The sequence below is a fragment of the Girardinichthys multiradiatus genome, chromosome 3 (genome assembly GCF_021462225.1).
Source record: "Girardinichthys multiradiatus isolate DD_20200921_A chromosome 3, DD_fGirMul_XY1, whole genome shotgun sequence".
NCBI lineage: Eukaryota > Metazoa > Chordata > Actinopteri > Cyprinodontiformes > Goodeidae > Girardinichthys > Girardinichthys multiradiatus.
This window is the reverse complement of record NC_061796.1, coordinates 19,921,098-19,947,532: the sequence shown is the minus strand read 5'-3', so window position 1 is coordinate 19,947,532 and position 26,435 is coordinate 19,921,098. Positions and strand designations below refer to the sequence as shown.

General features: G+C 39.9%; 1 protein-coding gene across 1 annotated transcript; it reads left to right on the top strand.

The window, feature by feature from the left end:
- The first annotated feature begins 268 nt into the window (after nucleotides 1-268).
- On the top strand, nucleotides 269-24,006 carry rnf144b (ring finger protein 144B). Its single transcript, XM_047362050.1, has 8 exons — nucleotides 269-540; nucleotides 5,684-5,943; nucleotides 10,453-10,557; nucleotides 11,516-11,576; nucleotides 15,243-15,456; nucleotides 18,669-18,798; nucleotides 18,903-18,992; nucleotides 22,992-24,006. The coding sequence occupies exons 2-8, from the start codon at nucleotides 5,710-5,712 to the stop codon at nucleotides 23,151-23,153; spliced, it is 996 nt and encodes a 331-aa protein (XP_047218006.1). The 5' UTR covers nucleotides 269-540; nucleotides 5,684-5,709; the 3' UTR covers nucleotides 23,154-24,006.
- Nucleotides 24,007-26,435: the final 2,429 nt, after the last annotated feature.

Below are 26,435 nucleotides of genomic sequence, written 5' to 3'. Positions count from 1 at the left end.
TCATATTTGGATATTTAAGCCAAAACAGTGTTTTTGTCATGTTTAAAGGGTTGGTATAAACTTTTTGTTTTGCACAGTTAAAAAGAAATCAAATGTTGGAAATCCGTGTGCCTCCTATTGATGAGTCCGTTTTATTCCGGAGCCTGGTATTTTTCAGAAAATGTCTGAAGCCTGAGTTGTCCGGACTGTATTTGAAAGCAGCATGAGCTGAGCGAGTCCACCACCAGGAGCGGTGGCGAGTTGAACTCAGCGGAGTCTAAAGCGAGTCCAGCTTCCTGGGTTGGCTCAGATCGCTAAGGAGGGGCTCCCACACAAAGACTGGCTTGGGAGAAGAGCACCGGCGCTGCTGCGATGTTTTTAGCCTCTCATCAAACTCAGGCTCTGTGAGTGAGGGAAGGAGGGAGGAAGACGGTGTCCCTGGCCGCTGCGGTTACTTTAGATGCTAACAGCAGGTTATGACAGAGGCAGCCTCTCTGCCGCACAAACAAGAGCACTGCGGCTGCGGATCTGGACTCAAGCTGCTCCCACACCTTAGGCAAGGTACGTCTTCTCACGGGTTGCTTTTAACACATTTCCTACACCAAAGGTGATAGTGAAGAACATGTCTGCCAGTTCTGATTCTGCGTGAAAGTGCAAGCTTTAGAAATGCAGATGTATTTCGTGTGGATTCAAAACAATATTCTGCTGTTTTTATTTTATTCGAGGTGAAATTAAGTCAAGTGTGGATATAAATACAGGCGACCGATGGTGGCAGGCATCAGTTCTGATTTAATGAATCCACTTTCATTATTATGTGCCAGCCTGTCTCAAAGAAAAACAAAAAAGCAAGCATTAATGTTATTGGTTAAGAAATCCTCTGAGTAACACAGACTTGTGTGAACACAGCAGTGCAAGTGATGGCATATGATTTCTGCCACACACACATATACAAAACACACACACACACACACACAGCTGCCTCCTGCTGCAGCACAGTAGCTGTCTGTGTAAAAGCAGCAGCAGCTTTTCACCATGCTGATTTGGTTTTCCATCTTTGGCTTCATTGGTTAACAATGATGCTTTTATCCCCAGTGACCAAAAGCCCCTGCCACCTTCTGTAGCATTCCCATCCTAATCCTAATCTACCTGATCACTAATCGTTATTTCACAACTAAACAGAAACTGTTTCCACTCAAGGCCATGGCATGCGGATGAAACCATTTCTGTAGCAGTGATGGGGGTTGGAATGTTTGCAGATGGAGGGGCAGGGTGCAATCACATTTCTGAAGGCCTCAAGGATGACATTTATTAATTTAGCCTTTTATACAAATTTCCAGATGGAAATCCATCAAACTTGGGCATTTTTAATGCATTGTTGCATTGGGAAAAATATAGCTATAAAAAATGGTTACGTTCAACAGTTGCAAGCCTCTAAAACTCTGACCTATTGACAAATTGTAACTGATGTTATCTCGGGTTCAATTGTAGAGTTTCTCCTGAACAAGAGCTCCACTGTGTTAATAATGACAATGGGGAGTTTCCATGTAGGCTAAGTGAAAGAAAGCTGTTATTTTCCAGTGTGAGACCACAGGGTTGGTTATAGGGCTCAGGCAGGATGGGACAGGCTGACAGACTTGTGGCATGATGAATGCAGATGGCTCAGCTGATCTGCATGAAAGGAATTTCAGCTATGACTGTGCAGAAAAGGCTGCCGAGTGCTGTTCTACAGCCTCAACAAGGATCTGCATGTAAAACAACTGCAGATCAATAACCTGTAATAATAACAGATCATTCAGTATAAAAGTTTCACAGTGGTTGCAGTGATCAAACTGCTGCAAAGAGTCCTGACAACGCTCACAGCATCCTCAAGCACTGTGAGTGTTGTCAGCTTGTGATTTCAGCAGCCGCACAGGCTGCAGAGTTTGTTTTTAACACCGCAGCTTCCTGTGTGACCCTTTTCTGCATCCGACCACCGCTCTTCCGAGGATTAAGCACAAATCCCAGATTATGGCATTATTGCTCATGTTTTTTGGAAACAGAGGAATTATTTCTTGTTTGGGGGGGGGCTGTGTCCTTTGATGACCTTATAGTCCAGACAGAAGTGTCTTGCTCTTTGCCAATTATTGACAAAAGATCTAATTTCACCAAGGAAAATGCTTCTGCATGACACTCCGAACCTTTTATTAGTTAAAAACTGTTTATATGCCGATTATCTTGGGTGCCGAGGTCTGAAGTCTAAAATAATCCTGTCAGGTTAAAGGTATAGTGTCTAGCAAGCAATGACACTTAATGCTCTAGTTAGAGATGGAGACCATCTCAGGTGAACTCCATCAAATATTTAGCAAAATGTTTTTATTTGTTTATAAAGGATTATTTTTTTTAACCTCCTGTAGAGGGAAACTGAAAACCCCAGCATCACTCCTGATCACAGTGGTTTCCAGATTAGAAAGACCCACAACGACTTTTCTTCTTCTGTTGTATCTTCTACGTTTTTGGCACACCTCCAAATTGCACCTGAGTTCAGCTGAGCTGGTGAGCAGTGAGTTTTTGGGCTACAGTTCAAATGTAAGAGGCTGTCACACCTCAGCCTCGTGACTACTTATGAGAAAGAGAAAACACAAGCCGCAACAGTTTGTAGGGTTTTGTAACTGTGTCAGAATTCTACTAAATTAGAGCTTTTTCAGCTCATGTTCCTGAACGTTATTGGCTTCCAGATTTCTTTCAGACTGTGTAGAGCTGGGATCTCAAACTTTTTATAGCAATGTCTGTTCATTAAACATTAAGTACCACCATGTTATCAAGACATTTTAAATCCATGATGATTTTGTCTTACTGCACATGCCCAGCGATCCTCACAGAGACCTGTGGCCAGGTTAAAAGAGGTTTTTTATTTGCGTGGTCCACTTTGCACCGCGCAGCCCTGCACTGCACTGCCGGCAACACGTACACAAAAATGGGGTTGAAAGTTTTGCACGGCGTCAACCACTTCCTATGTGCAAGGGCCCTTAACCGTCTCAACGAAAAGTCAGAGAGTACAAAAGCCAAAATTGGAACCCCTGTGTGAGAGGGTCAAAGCTTAAGCAGCCATCTTCTCTCTTATGTTAATCCTTTGATAAATGTAGTCTATACATATCAATCATTTCAATCTTTCTGTGCTGAAACAAAAAAAAAAAATCTATAAGTTAGAATTTGTCTGTGAATAACAATTTATTATATTTTAAGTCAAGCAGTTTTAGATCTTGTTTGCTAAATAAGTGAAAAGAGCAATGTTTTGATGTTAAGCTCAGACTTTCAAAGTCACAATTTTTACTGGACTACACCACATTATTGAGACCAACTAATATTTTAATTATCTTCAGTGATTAATTTTCTATTGTTAATGAGTTTTAATTCTAGAGATGGCGACTCGAGTTAATGACTCCAACTCAAGTCGCATACATAAAACACTTCAGACTCGACTTAGACTAGTGCCTTAAAGGCTTGAGACCTGACTTGGACTCTGAGACTCGAGTCGTAGTAACAGTTTTTATCTCGTGAGATGAGGAGTAAAAGAAAGCTGGTGTGCGAGCTACAGCCTTCAGCTGCTGCGCATGTTTTACTGTGAAAGGATGAGCTTGATTATTAGCCAGTGACGTTGGTTAGATTATGGGATGTAAATAGCTCATAACAACCTGTTCATGTTAGCTGTAGCTACATAATAATGAACATAATGAATGTCTCTTCAGATGATCGCTGTATTAAACGACTGTGGATCATTGAGGAGATAAAATAAACATAATTTACCTGCAACATTCCCTCACTGTTAAGCTAGCTGCAGTTTAACAGTGAAACTTCTGGCTAAACAAAAACACAAAATAAAAGCATTTCCTGTTCTGTGCTTTCCGTTGTTTAGCACCCATTTATTACTACACTTTGCCTCGTTCATTATGTTATAATATATATCTTAAATTTGAACCTCTTTACTATTTAAAATTGAGGACAGATATTTTAAATGTGGATTTAGAAAACGGTTTGCCAATACATTATCCTCAGAGTGAGAAAAAGGAAACCCTTCGAAACCCTCTTTAGTGCAATATTAATGAAGGAGAGGACAATATGAAGACAGGGATAAACAGGTGTTAACTTAATCATTAGAAAGACAAAAAGGTTTGATTCGTTCAGCAATTCAACATTAATAGGTTTTTATCTATTTCTATTATTTATCATAGAGCATAAATGCCTTTTCATATTTCTATACAAGTTATATGTTATAACATATATGTATATTTGATCAATTTTTGTTTTTTAAAGATATTTATTTGGCACTAGAAACCTTTATTTTTCATTTTTGACAGTAGGCAGAAAGAGGGGCAGACATTTGGCAAAGGTCAAAATTATATAAATCAGCTGTCAGCAGGTCCTTGAAAGGTAAATGATTTAAGGATAATTATTAATACATAATAAAAGACTGAAACATAATTATTAAATGTTCACGTAATAATTTAGGCCTGGGGACAATCAGGACAGGTTTGGAATCCTTACCTACAGCGATGCAGAGTGAAAGGTGACATAGACAGTTGATAGGGTCTTGAGATTTGACTTGGAAAAAATACCTTTTGCCAAACACAGAAATGTGGCCTGAAATGTGACATCATGTATGGAGCTATATGGACATGTGATAATTCAGAGAGATGGAAACTCGTCAGAGATGGTAAACCAGTCATCAAGAGCCATTAGACTTTCCTGAATCAGTCTAAAGTTGTATCTGACAATTATTAAACAAATTTGACTCTTAATATTTCAGATATATGCGCTAAATGTGAGGCAAAAGGCACTTTGAGCCATTGCCCTTGGGAATGCCCTGAGATCCAAAAATTTTGGAAGGAGGTTATGGATAAAGTTTCACACATGACAGCTGTTAAACTAAATTGTTGTCCTAAACTATGTATTTTAGGGATTTTTTCCACTGAACGTCAATTAAGCAATGTTGACAAAAAAAACATAATCTACTGTTTGCTACAGGCAAAATATAATATAGCCAGGTCCTGGAAATCTATTGCTAGGCCTCAGCTGAAAACCTGGCTATCTACGCTATCTAGCTCTCTTGCCCTAGAGGAACTTACCTTTATGATTAAGGGTAAACACTCTATGTTTAAAGAGATGTGGAAAAATTTCGTGCTCTTTTTGGAATGTGGAATGGCTTATAATGATGAATGAGTGAGCGAACGTAACTGCGCTAATTTAGTTCTTTTTGTTATATGGGCGATGTTTCCGTTATGCTTATGCTAAATAAAAAGAATTCAAGTGTATTTAGCTGTATGAAAAGTGTTAGAAATTGAATCACTGATAATGGCTGCTGTGACTCAAGGGGGAGAACTTTTAATGTGAACAAGTCGTTGGATGTCTCTAATGTACGATGCTCGCAGCGTTTGGATTAAATTCCAGTACGCGGCCCTGATACAACAAACTTAAAATATACTGTCTCAGTGCACTTTACACATGTTTGTCACCTTGAAGTTTTCTGCTGTTAATGCCTTTCTTCTTTTGTCGTCTTTTGTTGCTGTTATTACTTACTGTTTTGTGTGCATACGAGATACATGTCTTGTACCGTGTTTAAAACAAAAAAAGCAATAAACAGATTTTTGAAAAAAAACACAAAAGTTCTATTTGACAAGGAAGGAACCAGAGTGTTGAGCAAGTAAAGGACTTTAATTTCTGCTTCCAGGATCATGGCAGCTGTAGATCGTCGGCATGGCCAGCAGAAAGCCTAGAAACAGCCTGACTCCTCTCTGCCTGCCTCATCCCACTATGGCCAGCAGGATTCCCACCATTAACCTGGAAGCTAGGGATACTTCACCGATGATACCCAAGACTGGCGCTGATCCTCCAAGTGGGCAGGATGTCTTCTGCAAGGTTTGCCTCAGCCTGCAGCCGCCTGCAGCCACCAGAGAACTACAGAGCTGCAAGTGCATGTTCTGTACGGCGGTAAGCAGTAATGACATGTCCAATGTTCAGAGCAGATAGTGAGAAAGGTATTCTGGGATTCAGGATACACAAGCTTGTATAGGAATGGAACTGGTAAGAAGTTTACATACACTCCTAATGATTGTCATATTTATTTTGGGCCTTTAATGATGCATTTGAACCATTCTTTTTTCAGGGTAGACTGATAATGCTAGAAACATCTTTAACAAAGTTTTAGAGAATCTGGTGCACTCACTTGAATTTATTGTAGATTTTCTTGAATACACACAGAGTCAAAACTATAAATGTAGGTTCAAATACATTCCAATATAATATATGTTTAAATATCCCTTGCAAGTTCTAGTTAAAACACACACTTTCTGTAGTCATCATTGACCTTCTAGCACAATTCTAGCCGCATATTAAAACACCCTTCCTCTCTAAATAGCTGGAGTTAATTGAAATTATTTTAACTTTTAAGAAAATCCGTGCATTTTCAGTAGATTTGAGGTCGAGTCTATTCCAAATGCTTGGTGTTGGCCTGGTTTACTTGTTCCTAAACCAATATTGATATGTGTTTGGTATCAATGCTCATTTGTAGTTTGAACCATCTGTCCCAAACTGTCAGCTTCCAATAAAATGAGATTGGTAAAGATGTTTAAGAAAAATTCAGTAGCCACCAGCATTCAAGCATATGAAAAATTGAAAGAAGCTGGGATCCAGTGTTTCATCAACATGGACTGAGAGGGACCAACCAAGAAAGAAGTCCCTTTTACAAAATCGACACCTTTAAGCTGAACTGAAAACTGCTGCTGACTTGATGGACAAACCAAATAGAGAAAGGCTTTATGGTCCGATGAGACATAGACTGAACTGTTTTGCCAAAATGACAAGAAGTATGTTATGATGATTCAAACTTATACTGTAACAGCTGCCATGCATGGTGGTGGCAGTATCATGCTGAAGGTCTGTTTTACTTCCAGTGGTACTGGTGCATTGCACAAAGTCGATAGAATAAAGAAGGTGGACCATCATTAAATTCTTAAAACTCACCTCAAGTTACCTAGATGGTTGAAGCTTTGACACAGTTGGGTGTTTTAGCAGGACAATAATCGGAATCAGCTTTATTGCCCAGTTCGTACATACAACAAACAAGGAATTTGACTCCGGTACACTTTGCTCTTTGGGTTTCTCTTGTTTTTTTGTGTTATAAGATATATTCTGCATACAGTGCCTTGCGAAAGTATTCGGCCCCCTTGAACTTTTCAACCTTTTGCCACATTTCAGGCTTCAAACATAAAGATATCAAATTCTAATTTTTTGTGAAGAATCAACAAGTGGGACACAATCATGAAGTGGAATGAATTTTATTGGATGTGTCAAACTAGTTTAACAAATAAAAAACTGAAAAGTGGGGCATGCAATATTATTTGGCCCCCTTGAGTTAATACTTTGTAGCGCCAACCTGTGCTGCAATTACAGCTGTAAGTCGCTTGGGGTATGTCTCTATCAGTTTTGCACATTGAGAGACTGAAATTCTTGCTCATTCTTCCTTGCAAAACTGCTCGAGCTCAGTGAGGTTGGATGGAGAGCGTTCGTGAACAGCAGTCTTCAGCTCTTTCCACAGATTCTCGATTGGATTCAGGTCTGGACTTTGACTTGGCCATTCCAACACCTGGATACGTTTATTTGTGAACCATTCCATTGTAGATTTGGCTTTATGTTTTGGATCATTGTCTTGTTGGAAGATAAATCTTCGTCCCAGTCTCAGGTCTCTTGCAGACTCCAACAGGTTTTCTTCCAGAATGGTCCTGTATTTGGCCCCATCCATCTTCCCATCAATTTTGACCATCTTCCCTGTCCCTGCTGACGAAAAGCAGGCCCAAACCATGATGCTGCCACCACCATGTTTGACAGTGGGGATGGTGTGTTCAGGGTGATGAGCTGTGTTGCTTTTACGCCAAACATATCATTTTGCATTGTGGCCAAACAGTTGGATTTTGGTTTCATCTGACCAGAGCACCTTCTTCTACATGTTTGGTGTGTCTCCCAGGTGGCTTGTGGCAAACTTTAAATGAGACCTTTTATGGATATCTTTGAGAAATGACTTTCTTCTTGCCACTCTTCCATAAAGGCCAGATTTGTGCAGTGTACGACTGATTGTTGTCCTATGGACAGACTCTCCCACCTCAGCTGTAGATCTCTGCAGTTCATCCAGAGTGATCATGGGCCTCTTGGCTGCATCTCTGATCAGTCTTCTCCTTGTTCGAGATGAAAGTTTAGAGGGACGGCCGGGTCTTAGTAGATTTGCAGTGGTCTGATACTCCTTCCATTTCAATATGATTGCTTGCACAGTGCTCCTTGGGATGTTTAAAGCTTGGGAAATCTTTTTGTATCCAAATCCAGCTTTAAACTTCTCCACAACAATATCTTGGACCTGCCTGGTGTGTTCCTTGGTCTTCATGATGCTCTCTGCGCTTTGAACAGAACCCTGAGATTATCACAGAGCAGGTGCATTTATACGGAGACTTGATTACACACAGATGGATTCTATTTATCATCATCAGTCATTTGGGACAACATTGGATCATTCAGAGATCCTCACTGAACTTCTGGAGTGAGTTTGCTGGTCTGAAAGTAAAGGGGCCGAATAATATTGCACGCCCCACTTTTCAGTTTTTATTTGTTAAAAAAGTTTGACACATCCAATAAATTTCATTCCACTTCACGATTGTGTCCCACTTATTGATTTTTCACAAACAATTTAGAATTTTATATCTTTATGTTCGAAGCCTGAAATGTGGCAAGAGGTTGACCAGTTCAAGGGGGCCGAATACTTTCGCAAGGCACTGTATATCCTTATGTCCATAAATACATATATACAATATACACATATACAAAGGTGGATTTGCAACTTCAGTATGAGGTTGTTTGGTACTCTATTAAATGTTCATCAGAGAAACAGCTTGGTGGAAGAAACTGTCTCTGTGGCGGCTGGTTTTTGTAAACAGTGCCCTGTAACTGTAATAATCCCAAATACACACTAAAACTGGTTTTAGAATAGATAAAACAGGCTAACCATAGGTTATTAACCTCGCCCCGACCACAACCCTGTTAAAACTTTATCTATTATGCTCAAAAGTGCCATCTGTCCCTAGAAATCAACACGTTTAAATTAACTCCACCATTTATTAAAGAGAAAGTGTCCAAATTCTCAGCCAAAATTCTGCCAGAAGATCAGTCGGAACCTGAATGTATAGTTTTAACCCTGTGTGGATAAAATCGAGTCCAGGGTGTACCCTGCCTCTCGCCCATAGACTGCTGGAGATAGGCACCAGCTCCCCCGCGACCCACTATGGAATAAGCGGTAGAAAATGACTGACTGACTGACTGGATAAAATCGAACCTGTGCAGTCAGTTCTTGTTAAAGGAATAACTCACTGAAGCTGTATGTATTATTATCAGTTCATCCTGACAGGGAGCAGCTTAAATGCATCATTAAAACCTAAAATGAATTTGGCACTTATGAGCATATGTAAATTTCTGTAAAGCTTTAGTGCGCCCTTGTTTTGTTACAGTGTTGGCAGCGAGGATTTTACAAAAGTGATCCGACACAAGTTTATTTGGTGATTATTATTTTTATGCAGTTTCTGCTCCTAAAAAAAGAACCTTTTATTGGCACATATCAAGTGTTTCCATTTTGGTGAAATGAAGGGCTGGCACCTTTATTCCATTAAAAATTATCATTGGACTTTTTCTGATTTCTCCCAACTGCTGACTGCATTTAACAGCTCCCAGTCATGGCCAGAGTTTCACTTTCACACTTGTAAAGGAACAGTGGTACTATCTTTAGAAGACAGAGCTGTAATATTTATAAGAGGAGGCCAAACGTTAACGTCCCATCTGTTCCTGCCTGGCATATCAAAACAGAGTGGATTCCTGTCAGAGGGAGGCAGGTGTTAATCTCTGTCCAAGTTACCAGCTTTGGACGCACAAGGTCACAGAAACCAAAACACACCCACATATGGCGCACGAAGCAAGAAAATGGAGACAGTGCATTCGGATTATCTCTGTTGTGTAAATCAAAAATACCTTGAGCTCTCTGGTTTCAGAGTACTTAGTTTTACCTCTGTTGTTCCTGTCTTGTTTAATATAACCACAATGAGTCATTTCAAACTTCTGCCCAGGGTTTTGTTTGTGTTCTTCCACAGAATGCAATATTCAAATGACTTTTTTTCGCCTTCTGTTCCTCAAAACTGTCTGCATTTGTGCAATCCCTACATAGTTTCTTCTTTCTTTTTCACAATTCACAGTTGAGGCAACATGTGACTTTTGACTTGTGGAGGCTGAGAAATAAGTTTTTGCTTTCACAACAGTTTATTTCCCTGCATGCTTCCATTGTATTTTTCGATGATGACCTGTTATTTTACTTTTATGCAATAAAGACAAGTTTGTTGTTTTGTTTTTGAAGGCATTGCATTTGTGACACTCATGCATTAAATACCACACTTTTTCCCCCCCCCCCTCCAGTGTTTGCAGCAGTATGTCCAGCTAGCCATAATGGAGGGTGGGGGGGCTCCAATCACCTGTCCAGATATGGCTTGCCCAAAAAGTGGAGTACTGCTAGACTTAGAGGTATGTCCTGTTTAAACATTTTTATGGCTCATATGAAGAACAAACTGAGACGGCAACTGTGGCGCCACACAGGGGGGTGGGTGTAGGGAGCTATGGCGGCCTTTGCTAGAAATTTGCTACCCATCCCCTGACTAGACAGCAAAGAATTTTTGTAAATATAAATGTGTATTCATTTACTGTGATGGACTGGCAACCTGTCTCTCAGTCAAAACTAACTGGAAATAAGCACCAGTTCACCCCACTCCCCCACGACCCGGCAAGGTCAAATGAAAAGAGACCACGGATATATTTAATTATATATGCCATCTTTATTTACTCCTTTGTAGCCTGATACTTTTAATAACCAATGTCCATTCCTGGATTTTGTTTTTGGTGCTCTACCCAAAATTGCCATTGGCCCCCATTTGATCACCCCTTCAACAATTTCTGGAGGAAGCACCGCTTTGCAATGAAGTATAAAAAGTATGTTTGTCTGTAAAATTCTGTAGTCAGCAGTTTTGGTTTTGGTATTTTTAAATTGTGGAACATTTCCTGTGTTTTTAGCTTCCAGTTTTATGTGCTGCAACCACACTTCTGAAGAAAAGAGAATTTGCAATCCTTGCCACATGAATTTTAAGGTGCGGAAACCTTGGTTAGTTAGGCTGCTGGAACAGTTCTGCATATTTAGCTTTACTGCTATTTGAAAGTTAACTCTTGTTGTGTTTGGGGGCAAAGGTAAAATTAGGCAATGCTGAGGCACAAAATGAAAGCATGAAAGTGAACTGGGCTGACTCACAATCCATTGGAAAATCTGCACCTTTAAAAAAAAAGTCTCGCACAACAAAACAAAAAAATCCTCTTCGCCTGCAGTTGACCTTTATCTGTCAAAATTGCTTCAAATTTTCATTACTTTTAGACAGTGGGGAAATATCTAAACACGAGTCTGACTCGGGTCTCTCTCTGTGCTCTTTGATCACAGATTGCCAGTTTGGCAGCTCCACATCAGGAGGAACTATATCAGCGTCTGAAGTTTGAGAGAGGTGGGTACTGTTAAAGAGCTTGGATGCCTCTAGGCAGCCTTTTCATTTACTTGGGCATCCTTACCAGACATTAGGTGTGCATTATTCAGTTGCACAGTGTATATTTCTTCTTTTTTGTGTAGGGTTAGCTGTATTACCCTGAATTGCACTGAAAACACCAAAACATAAACATTCAAACATTTTAGTATTGTATTGGCGAGAAGCATCATCTTTTTGCAGCTTGGCCATTGTCTCCATTAATCCGCCTGTTGTCTAGACTTCTGTGAGAGGTGAGTCTGTTCAGATAGTTTTCTGCTGACATACAGGTCCTTCTCAAAATATTAGCATATTGTGATAAAGTTCATTATTTTCCATAATGTCATGATGAAAATTTAACATTCATATATTTTAGATTCATTGCACACTAACTGAAATATTTCAGGTCTTTTATTGTCTTAATACGGATGATTTTGGCATACAGCTCATGAAAACCCAAAATTCCTATCTCACAAAATTAGCATATTTTATCCGACCAATAAAAGAAAAGTGTTTTTAATACAAACAACGTCAACCTTCAAATAATCATGTACAGTTATGCACTCAATACTTGGTCGGGAATCCTTTTGCAGAAATGACTGCTTCAATGCGGCGTGGCATGGAGGCAATCAGCCTGTGGCACTGCTGAGGTCTTATGGAGGCCCAGGATGCTTCGATAGCGTCCTTTAGCTCATCCAGAGTGTTGGGTCTTGAGTCTCTCAACGTTCTCTTCACAATATCCCACAGATTCTCTATGGGGTTCAGGTCAGGAGAGTTGGCAGGCCAATTGAGCACAGTGATACCATGGTCAGTAAACCATTTACCAGTGGTTTTGGCACTGTGAGCAGGTGCCAGGTCGTGCTGAAAAATGAAATCTTCATCTCCATAAAGCTTTTCAGCAGATGGAAGCATGAAGTGCTCCAAAATCTCCTGATAGCTAGCTGCATTGACCCTGCCCTTGATAAAACACAGTGGACCAACACCAGCAGCTGACACGGTACCCCAGACCATCACTGACTGTGGGTACTTGACACTGGACTTCTGGCATTTTGGCATTTCCTTCTCCCCAGTCTTCCTCCAGACTCTGGCACCTTGATTACTGAATGACATGCAGAATTTGCTTTCATCCGAAAAAAGTACTTTGGACCACTGAGCAACAGTCCAGTGCTGCTTCTCTGTAGCCCAGGTCAGGCGCTTCTGCCGCTGTTTCTGGTTCAAAAGTGGCTTGACCTGGGGAATGCGGCACCTGTAGCCCATTTCCTGCACACGCCTGTGCACGGTGGCTCTGGATGTTTCTACTCCAGACTCAGTCCACTGCTTCCGCAGGTCCCCCAAGGTCTGGAATCGGCCCTTCTCCACAATCTTCCTCAGGGTCCGGTCACCTCTCCTCGTTGTGCAGCGTTTTCTGCCACACTTTTTCCTTCCCACAGACTTCCCACTGAGGTGTCTTGATACAGCACTCTGGGAACAGGCTATTCGTTCAGAAATTTCTTTCTGTGTCTTACCCTCTTGCTTGAGGGTGTCAATAGTGGCCTTCTGGACAGCAGTCAGGTCGGCAGTCTTACCCATGATTGGGGTTTGGAGTGATAAACCAGGCTGGGAGTTTTAAAGGCCTCAGGAATCTTTTGCAGGTGTTTAGAGTTAAATCGTTGATTCAGATGATTAGGTTCATAGCTCGTTTAGAGACTCTTTTAATGATATGCTAATTTTGTGAGATAGGAATTTTGGGTTTTCATGAGCTGTATGCCAAAATCATCTGTATTAAGACAATAAAAGACTTGAAATATTTCAGTTAGTGTGCAATGAATCTAAAAGATATGAATGTTAAATTTTCATCATTACATTATGGAAAATAATGAACTTTATCACAATATGCTAATATTTTGAGAAGGACCTGTAGTTTGCAAGCCAAGGTCAGTTGGTTATGCAGGTGAATTTTGATCTTTTCCAGCAGCAGGGTAATAGTACACTGTGGAACCAATAATGGGTATTGTTTACTTTAGCTGCGAATCATGAGACTGAAATTATTGGAAGTAAAACAAAGGTCAAAGTACTGACTTTTGCTGTAATGACTAACTTCATTATGATCCATAGTGAAAATGCAAACTGCCATTCAAATATTTTTATACAACTTTTTTTATTGTCTCAAAGCCTTTTTGTCTCGAAAATATTAAATTCAAGAGAATAATGTGAATTAGTTAGAACATTGTGCTCAGTTAACCCCTGTTAGTTTTATATATATCATCTTATTTCTGCAGACACACTGGTCTATATCATAAACAAAACAAAAAAAATGTAAAGAGATAAATGATCAAAAAGTAATCAGAAAGTAAATATTTAATTTAGCAGACACACAGCCATTTTAAAACACACAAACAGTTGTTCCAGTGTTTCTAGAAGCCTGAAGAACAGTCAGACCCCTAATAATTATATTTGAATCACACAAACGATAAATAAAGTTACACATAAAGTATCCCAGTAAGGCATGAAAGGTGGGAATATTGCTGGAGACAATCGTTTGCCTTCCACTTGTCTATTTTGGAAGCTTTTAGGAAGTTTCTAAATTCATCCTCAGAAGCCACCTGGATTTTTACTTATAGTAGTTTGACTGTCATCTGTAAACGGGCTGGATACAATGAATAACAACAGGCCCCCAAAAAGGCCCCTTTAGCATTATCAATGCACATGGGAAATAAATGTACCAACATATTAGCTGGCATATACAACACGCAACACTATGACCTAACATTATCGTCATCGATCATTCCTGATAATATAGCCTCAGTATTTCACTTTGCTCACCACATTTAATACTTGGTCTGCTAAATAAAAAGAAGGAAATGTCAGATTCTGATCCTCCTTAGGTGTAGAAATCACACCAACTCACAACAACAGAATGTCATACTGGATACCATAGCTAGCACAGACTCTAAATAGCATTTGCAAGTTAACCATTTGGGGGGACAGAATGATGAGATTACCACCATACGTCAAATGATTATTGTTTAGCTTTATAGAAAGTTCATCCAGATACAAATTAAAAGAGCAGGTGACCATATTTCACCTTTTCTGACCCCACCTGATAACTTGCATAGTTTGACTTGAATGCCAATAATGTAAAATCCTAATCAGATATGTAGGGCCCCTCTGCTTTACAGTTCAACAAACAATTGTTAGCATGAGAATGCTAACGTGTAGATGTTAGCATGTAGCTTAAAAGCACTTGTATCTGCTAAATGAAGCTTCATATCCCTACATGTTGCTACAGAATAATCAAAGCCACTTAAAGATGTCTGTTTGTGTTTGAATGCAGTTGTGCCAACTGCTGCCATTGGTCTAATTGCACACAAACAATTCTTATTTCAGATTTCTGTTGATTTCTTTGTTGTAGTTTCCACTGTCTTCTACACAATTTGCTCTCAGAAATGTAACATTTTTCTTATTGCTCCATGTTTTTCCTTTGTTCATATTTATTCAGAAAATGCAGTGATGGCTTGTCCTGTAGGTGACTTACTCTGCCTGTTTTACAGTTTTGAATTTGTAAGAAACCAATTCAATATAACAGCCAAGACAAGGGATAAAAATGCTGAGCAATCCCACACAAAGGGGAATATTGAAATTCAATGTTTTATACATTATACATCTCTCCAGGTGTAAAGCTTGACCCCAGCAGAGCATGGTGCCCGGTGTTAGAATGTCAGGCGGTGTGCAGCGTGCAGGCGAGCACCGAGGGCCAGCCTGCTGCTGTGGCCTGCCCCACCTGTCATACGGTCTTCTGTTCCAGCTGCAGAGGCCCCTGGGTGGACAGCCACACCTGCCATGAGCGCCAGCCCATGATACCACCCCCACTGTCAGATGAGAACAGGTTAGTCAGTTGGTTTCGTCAGCTGCTTATAGAAGCACTTTCAAAATATCCCAACAGGACGATGGCATCAATTCAGGGCTTTGAATGACTTCAGAAATACAGTACCTTTCCAAAGTTTTTGTTTCCTTTAAAGTGCTTGTGACACACCTTTTCCACAAATGCAGAAATTGAAAGAAAACATCTCATTATTGAAGGAACTAGGCAGTAATTGACGTAATAATAGGATTAAAGATGCGATAAAAGACAATTGTGACACAAAATAAGCATATTTCGAGGTTAAATTTTGCAAGTCCAAAGTCGCCCGGAAATGACGTCTAGGGGGAAGTCTCTGGTCATTCAATGTGTGAGCGTCAATGATAAATGGTTCAGGTTGAAGCCAAGTTGCGTTAAAAACAGTGTTAATATTGTGAAACAGTGCATTGCTGGTGGTGCCAGCAATACTACAACATCAGCCATTAGTCTGCACTACTTTCCTGAAGCAAAGAGGATCAGAGCTGGAAAACTGAGGAGGGACAGATGAAATGATCCCACCAAGCACAGCCAGTTGGGATCAAAGGACTTTTTGGCAAACTTCTTCAAACAAGAAACCTCTGAATTTACAAGAGAAATGATGTCAAAGGTCAGGATATCTTTCAGATGAAGGAGAATGTTGAAGCAGAGTCTATAGCCATGCTGTTCAGTTCATCTGATGGATGAAAAGATCGCCAAAGAAAAGGTTGTTGCTGCTATTGCTAAAAAGATCAAGGCTCAGCAGGTAAGAACACTTCCTAGTTGCAAAAGTACATTTAGATGTCGACAGTTATTGTTAATTACTAATAATCCGAAATTACTATTATTATTATAATTATTAAAATAAGATAAATTACACAAGCATACAATATATTTAAATAAATGTTTCCCTGCGATGGATCGATGACTTGTCCAGGGTGTACCCCGTCTCCCGCCCATAGACTGCTGGAGATGGGCACCGGGTCCCCCGTGACCCACTATGGAAGAAGCGGTATAGAAGATGAATGAATGAATGTTTCTCTAAAGATTCTAATATAAAGTAAAAAATTACACCAGGTAGTGTCTTCAGATCTTTAATCATCCCTTGTGTCTGCTGCTGCTGCTCAGCTTCTCCACTGGTTGTTTCACTCAATGCTGTATATTTACTGTAACCCTGGATTTACATTGTATCTGCTCCAGTTTGGTCTGGTCCGGTGCGAAGCCCGGAGGTACTCCAAAAAGAATACGCAGGTTGTGTAATACAAGCCAGTCCACAGGCCGCAGCACTGGTGCTCTGCCATCTGATGAAAGCTGACTTTCTTCTTCTGACTCTGCTGCGTCTCTCTGTGATAGTGGCTAAAATATATCTAAAGAAATATCAGATTCTTCCTTGCTGTCTGTGTTGCTGACCATTGTAACAGCAGTCATTTCCCCTTTGACGTCATAAAAGAGCTCAACAAAATCGCAAAGGAGTAGTCCTGGCCTTTTTAGTAAAATGTATGACCATATATCTCAACAACTGTTAATTTCAGCTGCATAAATTTACTTTTTAAAATATTTTATCAACTTTCCTTTCCATAAATGTAATTGGATTTATCATGAAAAGTCAATGTCGCTGGCACTTTAAACATTTTCACATTTTGTGACGTTACAATCATATACTTCAATGTATTTTATTGGGTTTTATGATAGACTAACCAGAAGTGGAGCTTAACTGTGTAAATATACAGGCGTATTAATTTCAATTCAAAAATGGAGAAGAAAAAAACTAAATTACAAATAAAAAGTATAAAAACTAGGAACGCATTTGTATTTCTTGCTAAATAACTTAAGTTCAGTCTGGCTGGATTATATATAGTTTAATTTAACAATTTCCATGTCCCTGCTTAAGAAAAGCTTCCCCACAGCATGATTCTGCCACCACCCTTTTTCACATTGGGGATTTTTGTTCAGGGCAATCTGCTGTGTTGGTTTTCTTCCACACATCGGCTTTGCACATAGACCACAATTTCTGATTTTGCTTTAAGTTCAATTCATTAAAGATGCTCCCTGAAATGTTTAAAGCATCAGATATTGTTTTAGAATCTTCCCCTACTTTAAACTTCCCAACAACCTGTTTGTTCACTAATGTTCTCTAAACAAATCTCTGAGGGCTTCACAGAACATTATGATTCAAACCGAGATTAAATCACACATGTTTACTCTATTTACTAAATAGGTGAAGGTAATTGGTTGTGCTGGATTTTAGTTATGTGTGTCATAATAAAGACACCTGTATCAAATGCAAGGAATCTATTTTCAGCTTATTAAATGTTTAAAAAAGTGTAATTTCATTTCCATTTCACAAGCATGCTCTGCTTTGTGTCGATCGACCATAAAATCTCCATAAAATACAAGCTTGTGGTTGTAACCTGATAAAATGTGAAAACGTTCACAGGGCATGAATACCTCTTGAAGCCCCTGTACTCATACTGCTATATACATTATATACCATAAAAATTTATTTTTTTAATTGTGGCAACGTTGAGTTTTGACAAGTTTTTAATTAAAGTAGAAAATGATTAAAAATCACATTTGTTTTATGTATTGGCCAATGGAGGTTTCTGCTTTGAACAAATGCGAGCTGTGACTCGTATTTGTTCAAAGCATGACATCAGTCTGGCAGAGTCACAGCTCGCATTTGTGACTCTGCCAGACTGATGTCATCAGGGAGCCAATGAGTTACACTGGAATTTTATTGTCTTTGTGCCAAAGGGAAGTGGAGGAGGCGTGGAGGGCACAGGCTGCGTTAGTCAGATGCTGCTCTGAATGCAGTGTGCTGTTGAGGATAAGGAAAGTGAAGGAAATTCCACCACAGATTTTAGCCTAGGAAATAGTTGTAAAACTCCTACTTTTGAAATTCTCCTGAGATTCCCTTTGAATGGTGTTCTTTTAACATTTTGTGTCCCATTGTTTTACTTTTATATCCTGTTTCTTTACAGCTCTGATGCTCATGTCTCTTCTTATTTGAGCTATTGAAACCACAGCAGTGAGAACGATAACTGACCCGGCAAAGCAATGTACTTGGAATATCCTTCCCTGATACTTCTGCCCTGAATAATTAACCCAGTTCAGAGCGTGGCCCAGCTCCTCACTGCTGCTAAATACAGATTTGTCGGTAAAGTTCCAGAGGCTGCATGCTCCCAATAACTGTATTCCTGATACACCTTCTCATGCTCCAACAGTGACGCGGACGTGTCCATCAAGCAGTGCCCGGTATGTGGCGTGTACATCGAGAGGAACCAGGGCTGTGCACAGATGTTGTGTAAGAGCTGCAAACACACGTTCTGCTGGTACTGTCTGCAGAATCTGGATGTGAGTCCCCCTACCCCTCCATCCCCGGCAAAATAATCACTAGCATGGTTTTAAACAAAATCTGTCCGGATGAGCTCTTTAATATGTGGGTGTTTTAAATTCAGGGGGACATCTTCCTGAGGCATTATGACAAGGGCCCGTGCCGAAACAAGCTGGGACACTCCAGGGCCTCCGTTATGTGGAACAGGACACAGGTGAGGTTACTTAACAGGCAGTTGGGCACACACTGTGTGTTCATTTCAGGTTTGTGGCGTGGTTGTCATTGTTTGAGCGGATTAGCCTTCAGAACCATGAGTCTTTGAGGCACAGGTCCTGGCATGCATGGGTTTTAATTTTCCCATGTCTTTGGAATCATAGCACTTCTTAAGACTTCCAGCTTTTATGGAGTTAATTTCTGCACTCTGTTAGAAACAAGTTCTCACCACAGAAATTCAAGCAGAGTGTTAAAATTTCCGTGACATAGATCACTTTACTTAGAAATGAAGAAGCACGGCTCTCAGCCCTCACTCACCCCCAGGCCCCAGAGACATTGGTCAGATGCTACATTTATATCTAAATGTCCAGTTAAAGACCTTCAGTGTCTCTTTTAACTTGTCTGTTTTCCGGCAGTGTGTTCAACAAATCCTGCATCAGACTTCAAGCTCAGCCAGTTCTGAAACTAATCACAAAAACCCTGCCCTGCAAAAAGCTCATGCAGTGAACAAGACTATTCCAGCTGGCTGCCCGGTTTCTTTGTCTCTGCTTCAAAATCCGTTTGGCACGCCGACATTCTTAGCTACCTCTGAGAGCTTTTGTTTTGCCAGCACATGTTTGGGTTCAACATGCAGGCAGTTGTGTTTATTTAACATGGCCTACATTTAACACCATGATGACCTCACTGACCAGAATTGTGGGAGTATGGAGATATAATAAATGTCGCATTTCCCAGCCTTCAGCTAGGGTTATCAGAGAGAAGTGAGCTGAATATAAATGTATGCCACACCTTTGATATTTTTAATGGGAAATAAAATTGAAAGCCATGTATCGTTTTACAATTGCTTCAGTTGTGTGCTGCTGTCCACTACATACAGGTCCTTCTCAAAATATTAGCATATTGTGATAAAGTTCATTATTTTCCATAATGTCATGATGAAAATTTAACATTCATATATTTTAGATTCATTGCACACTAACTGAAATATTTCAGGTCTTTTATTGTCTTAATAAGGATGATTGTGGCATACAGCTCATGAAAACCCAAAATTCCTATCTCACAAAATTAGCATATTTCATCCGACCAAAAAAAGAAAAGTGTTTTTAATACAAAAAACGTCAACCTTCAAATAATCATGTACAGTTATGCACTCAATACTTGGTTGGGAATCCTTTGGCAGAAATGACTGCTTCAATGCGGCGTGGCATGGAGGCAATCAGCCTGTCGCACTGCTGAGGTCTTATGGAGGCCCAGGATGCTTCGATAGTGGCCTTTAGCTCATCCAGAGTGTTGGGTCTTGAGTCTCTCAACGTTCTCTTCACAATATCCCACAGATTCTCTATGGGGTTCAGGTCAGGAGAGTTGGCAGGCCAATTGAGCACAGTGATACCATGGTCAGTAAACCATTTACCAGTGGTTTTGGCACTGTGAGCAGGTGCCAGGTCGTGCTGAAAAATGAAATCTTCATCTCCATAAAGTTTTTCAGCAGATGGAAGCATGAAGTGCTCCAAAATCTCCTGATAGCTAGCTGCATTGACCCTGCCCTTGATAAAACACAGTGGACCAACACCAGCAGCTGACACGGCACCCCAGACCATCACTGACTGTGGGTACTTGACACTGGACTTCTGGCATTTTGGCATTTCCTTCTCCCCAGTCTTCCTCCAGACTCTGGCACCTTGATTTCCGAATGACATGCAGAATTTGCTTTCATCCGAAAAAAGTACTTTGGACCACTGAGCAACAGTCCAGTGCTGCTTCTTTGTAGACCAGGTCAGGCGCTTCTGCCGCTGTTTCTGGTTCAAAAGTGGCTTGACCTGGGGAATGCGGCACCTGTAGCCCATTTCCTGCACACGCCTGTGCACGGTGGCTCTGGATGTTTCTACTCCAGACTCAGTCCACTGCTTCCGCAGGTCCCCCAAGGTCTGGAATCGGCCCTTCTCCACAATCTTCCTCAGGGTCCGGTCACCTCTTCTCGTTGTGCAGCGTTTTCTGCCACACTTTTTCCTTCCCACAAACTTCCCACTGAGGTGCCTTGATACAGCACTCTGGGAACAGCCTATTCATTCAGAAATTTCTTTCTGTGTCTTACCCTCTTGCTTGAGGGTGTCAATAGTGGCCTTCTGGACAGCAGTCAGGTCGGTAGTCTTACCCATGATTGGGGTTTTGAGTGATGAACCAGGCTGGGAGTTTTAAAGGCCTCAGGAATCTTTTGCAGGTGTTTAGAGTTAACTCGTTGATTCAGATGATTAGGTTCATAGCTCGTTTAGAGACCCTTTTAATGATATGCTAATTTTGTGAGATAGGAATTTTGGGTTTTCATGAGCTGTATGCTAAAATCATCCGTATTAAGACAATAAAAGACCTGAAATATTTCAGTTAGTGTGCAATGAATCTAAAAGATATGAATGTTAAATTTTCATCATTACATTATGGAAAATAATGAACTTTATCACAATATGCTAATATTTTGAGAAGGACCTGTACATCCCAATAAGATACGTTGAAGTTTGTGGTTATATTGCAACAAAATGGGAAGAGGTTTTAAGGGTATGAATACTTTTGCACAACTCTGTATCTGCTTCTAGGCCATCAAAATGAGCTGAGATTTTGCAAGCGAGTCATTTCTTGACTCTCTAGTGGTCCTTTAAACATTCGCCAGAAGATCTACATTTGTGTGTGGAGACATCAAACCCTTTAGATTTTTATGGATCATTGTTAACCTCAAAAAGGTTTTAGACAGATTCATGAAGACCTCCCAGCACTAACTGCTGATATGGTAACAGTGAAGAACAGCTTGAGCTGTTCTGGGAGTTGCTTTATTACCACAGGTGTCCTACCTTTTTTATTCTGGTTCATAAAGTGGTCGGATACAGGTTCTGCCAGCTGAACGGTTCTGTGGTCCATACTAGGTAACCTTATGATTTAGTACTGTGTAGAACCACCTTTAGGAGATGATCATCTCACTTTGTCATGCCAGTAATTTCTACAAAGGCTCAGAACTCCGAGCATCAGGTTGAGCTCTGGACTTGACTGGACCATTGCCGCATATCTTTTGAGACTTTTCCCCTAAAAAACGTAACCATCAATAATATTTTTATATAAAATCCCTAAACTTTGGGTCAGAAATTGAAGCTTGGATCTGGGAATGACATCACACCCAAGCTGAGCCCATTCTGGTTGTAAGAAAAAACAGTGGGTCTTACTGATTGTTTTGGTACTAATTCCCTACGTGTTTTTCTACATTTTATTTGTACTACATTTTGTATGCATAACCACCATTATGGATATTCAACTTGATCCTGCTCAGAAACTTTCCCAACTCAAATTCCAACTTCAAGAGCATTTTTTGTTGTTTTTTCCAATGTAAAACTTCCAACTGCCAAATACTGGGAATTATTGATTAGTCCAAGACTAATGTTCCTTATACAGCATTTGATTGGTCTCTGAAGTCAGAGCTTGGATCTTGGAATGATGTCACACCCCAGTGAAGAGTGTACTAGTTGCAACTCAGAAAACCAATGGGATTTGCTAATTGTTGTGGTGCTAATTGCTTTTAGAAATACAAGCCAACAACAACATCTTCCTCCTCATCCTATGAGCTTATACACTACAAGAACGAGTTTATATCTAGATATTTGGTCTAATGAGACATGAACCATTAGATGTTTTTTAACACAAACTCTCAGTAAGTTCTGTATTCGCATCACCCGTATTGGATGCTAAACTCAGGGCTGCTCAGTAAGCTCTACCGTTTCCTGTCGGAATTCCAACTTCAGGGGGCACTCTGATTGTATTTCCAACTGGGAACGTGACAAATATGACTTCAGAGTACAAAGAGAATGCACCAGTACATGCTGCTAGCTCGTTCATGTATGCATGCACTTACATGTTGATAAAAGAAAACTGTCGTTGTGTTGTTCTTACCTTTTTAGTGCCGTAAGGCAACACAATCTATTGTTTAATGCTTCCTCAAATCTGCTTTTATTTCTTGACACAGGTGGTGGGCATCCTGATGGGGGTCAGTATCATTGTACTGGTGACATCTCCACTCCTCCTGCTGGCCTCACCCTGCATCTTGTGCTGCATGTGCAAGCCCTGTAGCAGGAAAAAGAAGAAGAGGAAGAGAGACCCCAGCCTTCAAGACCCCTCATCATCATAGCAGCTTCAGCTCCCATGTGCCTGTACAATTATAATGCCACTAGCCTCATGAACACCATAGAAGGTGCAAAGTGCTGGAAGAACTTTGGAAACAAATAACTGGTTTTTTTTCTCTATAGACTGGTCTCTTTAGCGGGCTGCCTTGATAGATAAATAAATACAGACATCAATCTTAAACTACGGCCAGACAGCTGTCCAGAAATCACATTGTGTACAAATGTGGAATGTGAGTCCCAGCGATTACTTTCCGATGCATAGCAGCCAACTGGACAGCTGGGTCTGAAAATGTTCCTGCACTGGGCTCTCTTTCTTCAACACTCCTCTATACATACATACATCCAGTTCACAGTACAAAGCCAACCTCATGTGCCAAACATCATGATGCCAAACTAGAGGTGTTAAGGGCTCAAGTGCCTCTCTCAACAGTGCCAGGTGCTTGGTTAAATTTTTCTTTTTTTACTTTCATTCTACCTATATCTTATGCAAAAAAAAAAAAAGCATTATGAAAATTGACTACAGCTGAAGTCACACAGGGCTGGAGAACTTTAGATAATGTAATAAGTTCTTTATTAATGGTGAAGGCAAATAGCATAACATTTGCACTTTAAAATGTGTATAGAGATGAGACATTATAGGGCATTAGTGGTGCCCCGAGGACTCTTGATCTGTAAATGTCTGTTTCCACCTGGCTTATGTTCCAGACCAAAGGCTGTAATATAAAATCTGTACTTTGCAAAAATGTGTTAATTTAATATTTATGATTTATCTGTCTATTGTATCATTTCTACATTTCTGTTGATGTTTTAGCATTTTGTAAACGCTCCATTCCAAATAAAAAATAAGTGTAAAAGTTGCATCAGAAGGTAAGTTTCTGAATTCTTTTTTTGTTTTGTTTTATTTTTTGATTTTTTAAACACCCCACACCAACACCAGGGTGGCCAACAAGCCTCACCCGACCCCAAACGGCAGACGTAAGCACATGCACCCCTCCATAGACAAATGACCCCAAAACGCAAGTACCAACTGAGCAGACCCCACGACAAGGTGACACCTGAAAGCAATTGGATGCTCAGGATTTTATTTTGTGGCTACATAGTAATAGAGGGCAACACTTCAATTTTTTATTTGTAAACCTCTTTAAAAAGTATTTTATGTTGGTCTAAAATCCCCAAAAAATATTTTAAAGTTTGTCACAGCAACCTGACAGAGCTTAAAAATATTTAAGAGTTATGGATAAGGTTTCCAAGGCACTGTACACTTTAATGAATCAAAGGTCAGTCTGAAGTGGTTTAACAAAACCAAAAACACTGAAAATTGTCAGGAATAATGGCTAAAATTAGGGAAAAAAACTAGTCAATGAAAAACACTGAAGGATGCAAATCTCTTTCTCTTTGGAAACACAATAATAAAGTATACTTGGGGCTGCTTTCCATTAAAAACCCAGAATGTAAGTTATGTAGTAACCGTTATGTTTTGGATATTGTTGTAATATTCTTGAGCTTGAGACTTGTGTGTGTTTGTGAGACAGAAAATAAACCACAGCAGTTTTCTTGTCGTTTAAATAGACGTGGGATTCAGCTGACAGCATAAAGGTCAAAACAACCTGCTTTCAAAGGGAAATAGTGACACCTTGTGGTTGATGACAGGAAACGATGAATGAATACAACCCCTGGCAAAAATCATGGAATCACCAGTCTCTGAGGAGGTTCCTTCAGTTGTTGAATTTTGTAGAAAAAATAAAACAGATCACAGACATGAGAAAAAATTAAAGGCATTTCAAATGGCAACTTTCTGGCTTTAAGAAATAGTAAAAGAAATCACGAGAAATAATTGTGGTAGCCAGTAACAGTTACATTTTTAGAACAAGCACAGGGAATAAATTATGGAATCACTCAATTTTGAGGAAAAAAATATGGAATCATGAAAAACAAACTAAAATGTAGAGTCATGGACAAAATATTGTAAATGTAACAGTCTCAAAAAGACTTTTCTGTATTTTTGTATGACTGAAGACTAAAATGAGTCGACCTGTAAATGTTTCTGCTTCTTAGTTTTTGGTTTATATTGTGCTGATCTTGTCTTGTTGGATAATTAATTATGTGTTGCTGAATAAAAAATACTGTTCTTATTTAGGGCCGCACGGTGACGCAGTTCTTAGCACTACTGACTTGCAGGAAGTAGGTCCTTGACGCATGTTCTCTCTGAGCATGCATGGGATCTCACCAGGTACACCGGCTTCTTCCTGCAGTCCACAAAACATGACTTTTAAGTCAACTGGTTATACTAAATTGCCATTATGAATGCATGTGTGTAAATATGTGTTTGTTCTATGTCCATGGCATACCACTAGAAGATGGATGGGTGGATGGATGTGCATCTTGAAGTTCTGGCCCACACCTCAGTGAGATTTGTCTCCTGAGATCCGGTTCACCCTGGAAGAGTCCAACAGGAATCTTGCTGATATCACAGACCTGACTGACAGCTTCAGAAACTCCCCTAGTCTACCGTGTTCTTAGTTATGCTGATTTTCAGGAGAATGGTCTGAAATTGGCTAAGAGGCAAGAAGCAGAAGAAGACTTCTGCACGAGGTTATGCCATAAAATACTTTGACTTCTTTGAAAATTGCCTTTAAGCATCTGACCATCTCTACCTTATATTTTCTATATTACATTTTGTTTTTCTTTGCTGTTATTGATTCTTCAGGATGCCTAAAGACTCATGGGTTCAGAGAATGAGTGTAATTTTAACATCAAACCCAATTCCTCCTTTGTAACAGGACATTCCAATAAACATAACGTCCTGACATCTACATAAGACATGATAGTGTTATCAGAAACAGAAAGAATAAACCCAATGGTTCTGTACCTCCAATGCTGTTGGTAGGCTTAAAGTGTCTTGATTTGCACATTGTCCAATATATGCATTTGAGAGAACATAGAACAAAGAACATAGAGTACATTAAAGGTGCAAGCTTCTGATAAAAGTAATAAAGCCTATCATTAAATAAACTGACAAGTGAAGTTTGGATCAGTATGTTTGTGCAGTAAAACTGATATAAGTTTTAGTTAAGGAGTGTCTGCTGGCAGTTTATTTAGATTACAGGCCCTAGCAGAAAGTACCTCAGTGTCATTTTATCTATGGAAGCGACTTTGCTTCTTAATGTCAAGGTCAGAGATGAAGATATCTCAACAGTTACATTATTGCGCAGGCTTGTCCTACTGAGATTACATAACAAGTATTATTTAAAAATGTTGGTCACACATTTAATGACCAATTCATTTAT